Here is a 9,046-nt window from a genome sequence, read left to right on the forward strand (position 1 = left end):
TTCCATTCATTTCCATGCATTTCCTTCAACTCGCCTAAATGGCTGAGGGGAAACTCATTTACCCCCACCACTGGTCAAGGCTATTGGAAAAAGAAAATCATCGTATGTGCAGGGATACTGAGCATGCAATACAGCAATACATCTTCAGAAATCCAACTAATGTTGGACTTGAATTCTAGTAAAGTTATGGAGGTTTCCCCACCATATCAATTGAACGGACAAACCAAATATACCTCTGTAAGTCAGCCTGAATGTATGGAATTACGGCATTATAGATACATATATTGAGCTCAGTAGGAAACATATCACAGTTGTAGTGGGCAGCAAACCAATAGATGATGACTGGGATCCTTATTAAGGGGAATAGATTTTTCATCATCAGCATGCAAGTTGAAATGGCGAATCCCAGACCAGTGTCAAGTTCAGCTACAGATGGTGGCGTGTGTTGAAGAGAGAGCTCAAGTGCAGATGGTTGCTAGTCTCCTAAGTTCAAGGTCTCTATGTATATGAGGACATTTACACCCCAAAAAGATTGGGTGTTTGCAAGGTCATGAAGACGAGAGAACAAGAATGGGACCTAGAGCTTGGTGGCATGGGAAAGTCACCTCAGGATGGATTTGAATAGATGGGAAGAGAGAGGAGGGGTGGGTGGGATGCATAAGAAGGGGGCAGATGGTGACCTCGGTAGCATGATGGACTTTTTGCATAGGATACTGGGGGTTTGGCCGTATGATATTACTCAATAGGGTTTTCCTTACTCTTGCCCGTGTATGGTGGTGGTTGCTGCCCTCCTGGGATGGGTAACTCATTGAGATTCAGCCGTGATATTTTATTTTATTTTATTGTTTTTTGTCAGCACTTTATTCCAAAGCACTTTCCTAGTTGGTGGTGACCATGGCAATAAATTTGATTCTGATTCTGATTGTGATTGGTGCACAAAAATGAGTAAAAACCACCCAGATGGTGAAATGAATTGACTTTTCACTGCCGTGATCATGGAATTTCCAACATGTGAGACTGATAAAGGATTAGTTTGTGCTTTTCTTAGGTCTTCAACAATCTCAACTGCCATCTATGCAACCTAACAAGATTGAGAGATGAAACTGTTCTGTTTTTCCCCCAGGTCTCTGCTCAGCATCTGAGCTATCATTCCTGAAGGAGCCCAGCGACGTGATTGCAGTGAGGGACCGACCACTGATGTTGGATTGTCGGGTGCAGGGTGAGGAGCCCATCCTGATTACCTGGCGAAAAAATGGCGTACCTCTATCCACCAGCCTGCGACTCCAGGTGCTGGCCAATGGCACCCTTCTTATACAAAGTTTCCAGAAACGGAGAGAAGGGAGTGAGGCAGACGTGGGCGAGTATGACTGTGCTGCTCAAAACCGCTACGGCATGCTGGTTAGTCGCAAGGCAAAAGTGCAGTTGGCATGTAAGTATTTCAATGTCATGCTTCACATGATGGCTCTCTGTATTATCATATACCATCCCAACTATATGTTTTTGATGACACTACATGTATTTGAAAATAAATAAATAAAAAAGGAAAGCAAAAAAGGTTCAGGTCATCTGAAAGCAGACATCTTCTGTTTGCTAATATATTATGTTGCATTCATCAAAACTCCACCCCAAATTTCCAGATGCTCCCTACAGTTTTGACACACCTTTTGCTCAATATCTCAATTTCACTCTGACTTTTGAAAGTATTAAAAAATAACAAATTGGCTTGAAAACTGGACTACTTTAGAGGTACAGTCTCAAGTCTCAAAGGGGGGAGTGTTTTTCTGATCTTTTGATGCTCGAACTCATCTTGTGGAGGAATGGGGAATAGACAAAAGACCAATCGAAATCCTACATGTTATAGTCCAGTTAACTCTCAAATCAAAATGTCGTTTTTTTTCTCTGCAGCACTACCAAAGTTCCATACTCATCCGGTGTCTATGTCAGTAGACGAGGGGAGTGTAGCAAGATTTCAATGCCAAATCAATGGCATACCAAAGGCTGAGATCACTTGGGAGAAAAACAGGGTACCACTGACAGCTGAAGACAGCAGGTATTCACACCATTGTGACTTGACCTCACTTTCCTTACTGAACATGATCTCACAACTTCTTTTCTCACAGATACACCCTCCTCCCGATGGGCGTGCTTCAAGTAACTGGCGTGAGACAGATGGATGCAGGGACCTTCCGCTGCGTTGCTCAAAACATTGCTAACACTCGTTACAGTAATGAAGCCATGCTCAACATTACAGGTGCGTCCTAGCTACCAAGGCGTCAATTTTAAAAATCGCTAACTTGCATACTTCTTTAGGTGGGACACTGAGGACGTATAAGGAACCTGTCATTCTGTCAGGGCCCCAAAATCTGACTTTAACGATCCATCAAACTGCAATTCTGGAGTGTATTGCCACTGGAAACCCCAGGCCCATCGTATCTTGGAGTAGACTAGGTAGGACAAGCAATCCAGCATCCATAATACGGGGGGTACCCTGGATCTGCAAAGGAACAGGGAACCATGGAAACATGGGACCATGATCTCTCAAAGGATTCTCCTAAACTGAGACTTGAATTTTGTTTGTTTCCTCAGATGGACGCTCCATTGGGGTGGAAGGTATCCAGGTTCTTGGTACAGGGAACCTCATGATCTCAGATGTGTCTTTGCAACATTCTGGTGTGTATGTGTGCGCTGCCAACAGACCTGGAACCAGAATGAGACGCACAGCACTTGGTCGTCTTGTTGTACAAGGTCAGTCAAACATTCACATGACCGCGCTCACATTGTTTGTTTGTTTTTGTTTGTTTGTTTGTTTTATTTTATTTCTGGGACCAATTTCAAGGATTAATGCATTCCAGTCAGGGATGGACTGGGACAAAAGAACAGTAATTTCATCAGGCATTTTAGTAGACCTTGGGCGGTCCACCATGATTTTGGACAATTTTTTTGTCCCAGTCCAGCGATCTGTGAAAGGGATCTGTAATGCAGCTGTGGCATCACCAATTCCTGCTAACTGTACTAAGACCAAAAATGGTTTCAACATTGCAAAGTGGCCAGTCAAACACTGTATGTTGTTCTCTGCCTGTGGGCTTGTTTGGCTTTAATACAAGTTAGTTGTACCACAAAGTAACTAAAGAATTTGTGCTATGAGGGTTGTAGGAGTGAGGGCGTTTTAGTACTCGGCATGTTTTATTTAAAATTCATTGGGACTGCTTAACACAACTATCCAACCCATGGTTATACTATTTGATTATGCGTACTTGTATGTGTGTGTGTGTTGAGGTGCATGTGTGTGCTTGTGTGTGTGTGCAAGTCAAGAAAGAGCTGATCAAATAGGTCACAGCTAGGGTCAATTTATTCATTTATTTATTGATTTTCTTTGTTTCTAGAGTGAGCAAAAAGACTGTTCTGGCTGAGTGTACGTGAGAGAAAGAGAGTATGTGTGTGATTTTTGTATGTGTTATCACTACAAGGAGAGGAGAAAGTCATTCAATGAGGTTCTATGAGGTAAATGAGGGCATGAAGAAGACACGCATGATTTTAGGAAGGACACATCAGATAGCTGAAGGGGTGGGACAATGACATGCTTTAGTAGGTGTGTATTAGCTCAAGCATTTTTTTTTTGTGGTGTTTCAATACATGCATGTGTGTGGAATTACAGGCAATAACGTGTGCCTTGGTTGTTTTTAATATTTAGCAATTGTACTTCTCAGCTCCCCCAGAATTTTTGCAGTGGCCACAGTCTGTATCCAAACCAGCCGGGGGAAGCGTGGTGTTCACCTGTGTAGCTCAGGGTGTCCCCGAACCACATCTCATCTGGCTGAAGAATGGAAAAGTCCTGGTTCCCAGTCTCAACGTCAAATTGACCAATAACAACAGGTGAAGAGATAAAAAGCAGCGCTTGGAATCAGATCGTAACTACAAGCGCTGAACACTGATTGTAAATGTTGTCAACACAGTACCCTGGCGCTGACCCGAATCAAACCTGATGATGAAGCCATCTACCAATGCATTGCGGAGAACAGTGCTGGCACCAACCAGGCTAGTGCCCGCTTGGCTGTGGCCTTGGCCAAAGACCTTCCCGCTGTCCCACAGGGCCTCTCTGCCAATGCCCTGTCCACAAACACCCTGCAGATCTCCTGGAAGCAGCCACCGGCCGATGTCACTGAGAACATCATAGGATACGTAATGCATATCCGTAAATTAGGAGGTGAGTTTCTCCTACTGTTGAACAATGGAGCAAGGTGGTAGTTTTATAATGTTCCTTGATTGTCTAAAAGTGAAGGTGACAACTTTTAATTTCTAGCTTCAAATCTATGCATCTATCTATGCGTAAAAGCTGTTGACGTTGTCACTTCATCAGAGTGGTATAATCTTGAATTTGTTCAACATGGCTACTGACACATATGTGACCAAATGAGTTATGTGACCTGCTTCCCATTGTCACATAACGTTAATTGTCCCTTTGTTTACAAGGTAATTATGGGTGTTTGCTTTAGTTCCTAGTCGAGCAGGTAGTGTGGCAGGGTCCCAGCATTTTCAAATCTGTTCATAGAAGAAAAATGCCACACCAGGTCGAGTGTTTTCTTGTACGTATTGTTTGTGCGTAGATAAAAAAGATTAAGAAATGCAAAATTTTCCATTGCCCTCCTCATCTTCGTCTTCTTCATGTGCTCTCAGAAGCCGACAGTCTGGAGTTGCAGGAAGCCATCAGTAAGGGAACCTTCCAGCACAATGTGACCAACCTTGAGCCTGCCACAACCTACTCTCTCTATGTGAAAGCCTACTCTGCCTTGGCTGCCAGTCAGCAGTCCAATACCGTGGAGGCAACAACACTTGGTGGAGGTGAAAATTTGAGTTCATGATTTACAAACTCATTTTCAATTTTCTTTGCAGCTGACATAAAGAATAGTAGTGACCAGCTCTGTCAAACCTATGAAATATATATTTAAGAAAACAGTCAAGTTTAAGTGACTCAGAGATCTAAGGTTTCCAGCACAGGTGTCATTTAACAAATTTAAGCAGCATTTGTTTTTTATACTTCACATTAGTTTTGTTGTCAAGACCACACCAACCGAGAGCAAGACATTATCGAGACTGGAGTGTATTGAGACCCAGACAAGACATTTGGAGATGGGTGCAGGCACACATTGGTTAACCAATGAGGTGTCAGCAGAAACAAGCAGCACCAGTCTGATAAACAACAGTCTTCAGAAACCTTACTGATGTTTGAGTGTCCTCCTGAGTAGTTAGGTACAAAATATGCACCCGCTGAGGCCCTTTCGTGGAACAGTTTCAGACCCCTGACTAATACCACTGAAAAAACTCAACAAAACTGAAGAAAAAGCCAGAATCCTTCCTTTACCAAATATGACAGTTTTTTCTGTCTGTCTTGAATAGAAATGCCAAATCTTCCCAGTCCGAGACCGTGACAAGTCCGAGTAAAAATTCATTTGAGACCGCATTCTGACACTTCTTCACATCATCACAACTGAGTTTCAAGCTAACGCTTTGAGTTGGGCAAAGCATTGAAAATGCGTTTAAAATAATTAATCTCCAAACAACCAATTATATTTGTCATCGCTGATATTCCCAAACAGCAGAAGACAGGGTAGATTTTCCACCAATTTCTGGTGTGGTAAGCAGCCAATTCAAAATTCTTTGTTTGATCACACAGGTTGCAAACCCTTGCACTAATTGTTCCTGTTCATCTCCTGCCCTTTCTTTACCCAGTGCCAGCCCCACCCACCTTCTTCACAAAGGTGGTCAACTCAAGTGCTGTCCAGGTTCTTTGGGAGTTGCCAAGCAAGACTGGCAAGGCTCAGGGCTTTAGGCTGTCCTACCGCAGGGTCCCCCATGTTGACTACCAAGGATCAATTCAGTTCCCCTATCACGTCAACGCCCACACCGTCTCTCATTTGGGTAACAGTCATTTTTCATCATCTGTTTTATTGGTATGAAGTCTCACTCATAACTGGCATCCAGCATCCAAGGATGTCTTGTTTGTCAGTTACTGAGGTCAGGAAAATCACTGCACGATACATGTTTACATAACATTAGTTTAATAGTTTTTTTTTCATACAGAAGTAAATTTGCTTAAATTTCAAATTTGGATTTTGCATGAATTGTGTGTCCACAACAGCAATGTTTGCGACTGATGGCCCAACGTTCAAGCTTAGCATGAATCAAGAGTGCATGTACATGAACAATAATAATAATGAGAAGAAAAAGATTTTGTAACAAAAATTTGCATCACCCTCTTTCAGAACATGGTGCTGTCTATGAATTCAAACTGGTCTCCTTCAATGGAAATGGAGAAAGTGAATCCTCAAAGAGGCTGGTGTCACTGGGTGAGGAGATGATGACAGCTCATTCTACTGGTAAGTCTGGTCATTAAGTTCCAAAGCTTGGGAAGAAATAAATTGGTCTGTTGTGATGTCATTTAAAAACAAAAAAACACCTGTGTATACAGTGAGTGTAAATGGCAACAGACCACAAGGACAAACACAATATACATTTTGAAGTTCAATGATGACTACTGCAGCAAATGAGATAGAAATATTCGATAATACAAGAGAGATGAAGCACAGGTAGATTCTTGACTCGCTCTGGCTGGTGTAACAGCAGCATCAAAATTGTCACATTGCTTTTTTTTTGCTGTATATGCAGCAAATTCAAATGATTTCCCATCAAAGTTGCAGTCTTTACACGGTCCTCCTCACCAGAACGGCATAAAATGTCAACTGCCCTGCTCCAAATGGTTTGAAGATTAGTGACGTAATAGCTCTGTGCCATATCAACGTTTACCTTTCTGGTTGCGTTGTGTCGCACTAGTGCTGGCTGCAGTGCCCAAAGCCCTTGCTTCATCTACGTGAAAATGAGTCGCAACAAAATCACGGTTCCTGCTCTTGACATGACCAACCTTGTGTTTTGGTGATCATGAGGTGGATGCCATTCAAAGAACAAGGATAATGTTTTTTGTATGTACAGCCACAATGCTTGTTTTAAAGCCAACCAAATGTGCGCAGGAGAGAAGGCTTCATGCCCATGCCATGATGGAGAGGCCTCTCTGGGAAGCATCGTTATTGGCATCCATATTGGCACAGCCTGTATCATCTTTCTGGTTCTCTTCCTCGTGTTTGGATACCGCCACAGGTACTGGCTATGAGAAATAATCCTACGTCAGAACTGCACGTCTAATGCTGGATTATTTATCAGTTTGTTTTGCAGTAAAGAGACACCTGACAGTTGGTCTGTACCAAGAGACAACACTTCCCACAACAGGCTCCACAACGAAACAAAGAAAAGTCTCAGGGCCGCATCTTCACCTGAGGTTTGTTGATGACTTTTAACAACAGCTTATCTTTTGTATTCAACATTTCTTACTGCTGTCTTCCTGACAGGTGGTCTGCCCTGGTCAGTGTCAGGTCCTCATCGAACAGCACTCCTCCACCATACCAGGGACAAACTCCGGATAGCATCAGCACTTCTCAAGCCTTCCTCCCTCTCTTGTGTCAAAATGATCATCAACCGATAGTCCTGCATTTTGTTCATAGGCTTTGATCCTGTGAAGCTGCTTCTTAAATACCTTCCAACAGATGACATCAGAAGTCAGCCTTGTCCCATCCCCAGCCCCATACTCTACTCCTACCCTCGACCAAAGCTCATTGCCTTTATGTCCAGTGAAAAAGATCTGGTCACAGATGAAACCTGATCATTTGTCCATTCTACAGGAGCCTGACTTTTAACCAAAATGTTCTCCTTCTCAGAGATCTCCTGTTTAATGAGCATATGGAAGAACATCCTCTAGTCCCTAACGTTGCCAAAAATTGAAGTCTGAACAAGAAGACTTGTTTAGGATTCCAACTTTGCCTTTTGTTCTTCTGCAACAAGAAAGAGGGAAAACCCTGCCGCCTTATTGAAAAGACTTTTGAACCAAAAGCTGTTCACCTCCAAAGAAAAGCTACCTCAAGAATGTCGAAGCCATAGCTATGGCTGATTTTGCCTAAAATGCCCAGTGTGCCAACCAAAAACCCTTACTTCCTCTACTCCACACCACTTGACCCATGAGACTTGTAATGACGCCTTGGAGACCAGAACTGCTGCAGGTCTCCTTCTACACAAGTCTTTTTCATGGTGTGATCGTTTTCAGAGACGAACGTTTGAGCTGACAGGATTGTGTTGGTCCTATGATGATGTGCCAGAGGTTGACAAACATGTTACCTGGGATTTGGACCACAGCGAGTCAGTAACGAAAGAAGTATACAGCCATAAATGGCTGAACGCACAGACAGCCTATCCAAAAAGGGTTCTTGTGAAAACCAAACTGACTGATACCCAAAGATTTTGGTTGACTTCTTCTTTGTTTTATTTATCAGGAGAATTCATAGGGAATGAATGCTTCTTAATATGAAATGTTTTAACCTAAGCGCCAAAAATGCTTGCTCGTCAGTTCATTACATTTTGTCATGTGCTTAATTGTTTTCATAATTTCAGATGAACCCATTTTTAATTCACTTTCTTAAAAGAATGACCAAAATAAACTATTTTGAAATACATTAATGTCAATAGTACAAAAAAATATTTAGATTAGCTCCTTATCTTGAAGAGATGTTGGATAGTTGCTCTTTAGTTTGGAAACATTTTATTGACCAAAGCAAAGAAGCATGAAGATGTACATGCTGCATTCTTAACCAAAATAGTGTCTATTACAAAAACTATTAAGACTTAGCCTCTCCAAATCTTGAATTATGAGTGAAGGTCCGTTGACAGTGTAATGTCATTTCAATTGTCCTCCGTACAAAGTGTCCTGACAATATACATGAAGAGTTTGCATGCACTCTAAATTCCATCACTAGTGTCAAACCACTCTCAGTTTTGAGAACAGCTAGACTAATTGCCAGATATGTTCTTCCCCTTATTCTGTTTTATGTGCAGAGGGATTGGCCCAGATGGGTGTTCTCACAGTCTGAAACATTTTTCTATTAGCCACCAGACTCAGTCATGCACTGTGTATCTATGCCAATGAGTGAGAAAATAAGATCGGAGGAAA

General features: G+C 42.3%; 1 protein-coding gene across 1 annotated transcript; it reads left to right on the forward strand.

The window, feature by feature from the left end:
- The first annotated feature begins 770 nt into the window (after nucleotides 1–770).
- si:ch211-57n23.4 (immunoglobulin superfamily DCC subclass member 3) lies at nucleotides 771–7,511 on the forward strand. Its single transcript, XM_053862333.1, has 14 exons — nucleotides 771–800; nucleotides 1,114–1,429; nucleotides 1,906–2,050; nucleotides 2,121–2,251; nucleotides 2,311–2,448; nucleotides 2,587–2,745; nucleotides 3,708–3,873; nucleotides 3,954–4,204; nucleotides 4,675–4,839; nucleotides 5,728–5,916; nucleotides 6,261–6,374; nucleotides 7,023–7,149; nucleotides 7,213–7,327; nucleotides 7,398–7,511. The coding sequence occupies exons 1-14, from the start codon at nucleotides 771–773 to the stop codon at nucleotides 7,470–7,472; spliced, it is 2,121 nt and encodes a 706-aa protein (XP_053718308.1). The 3' UTR covers nucleotides 7,473–7,511.
- Nucleotides 7,512–9,046: the final 1,535 nt, after the last annotated feature.

The sequence above is a fragment of the Synchiropus splendidus genome, chromosome 4 (genome assembly GCF_027744825.2).
Source record: "Synchiropus splendidus isolate RoL2022-P1 chromosome 4, RoL_Sspl_1.0, whole genome shotgun sequence".
Lineage (NCBI taxonomy): Eukaryota > Metazoa > Chordata > Actinopteri > Syngnathiformes > Callionymidae > Synchiropus > Synchiropus splendidus.

Excerpts from the sequence above, each read along its gene's own strand:
- si:ch211-57n23.4 (XM_053862333.1), top strand. The coding sequence starts at position 771 with ATGGTGGTGGTTGCTGCCCTCCTGGGATGG. Across the intron at positions 2,051-2,120 it reads CTGACAGCTGAAGACAGCAG|ATACACCCTCCTCCCGATGG; the intron begins GTATTCACACCA and ends CTTTTCTCACAG. Across the intron at positions 6,375-7,022 it reads GATGACAGCTCATTCTACTG|GAGAGAAGGCTTCATGCCCA; the intron begins GTAAGTCTGGTC and ends AAATGTGCGCAG.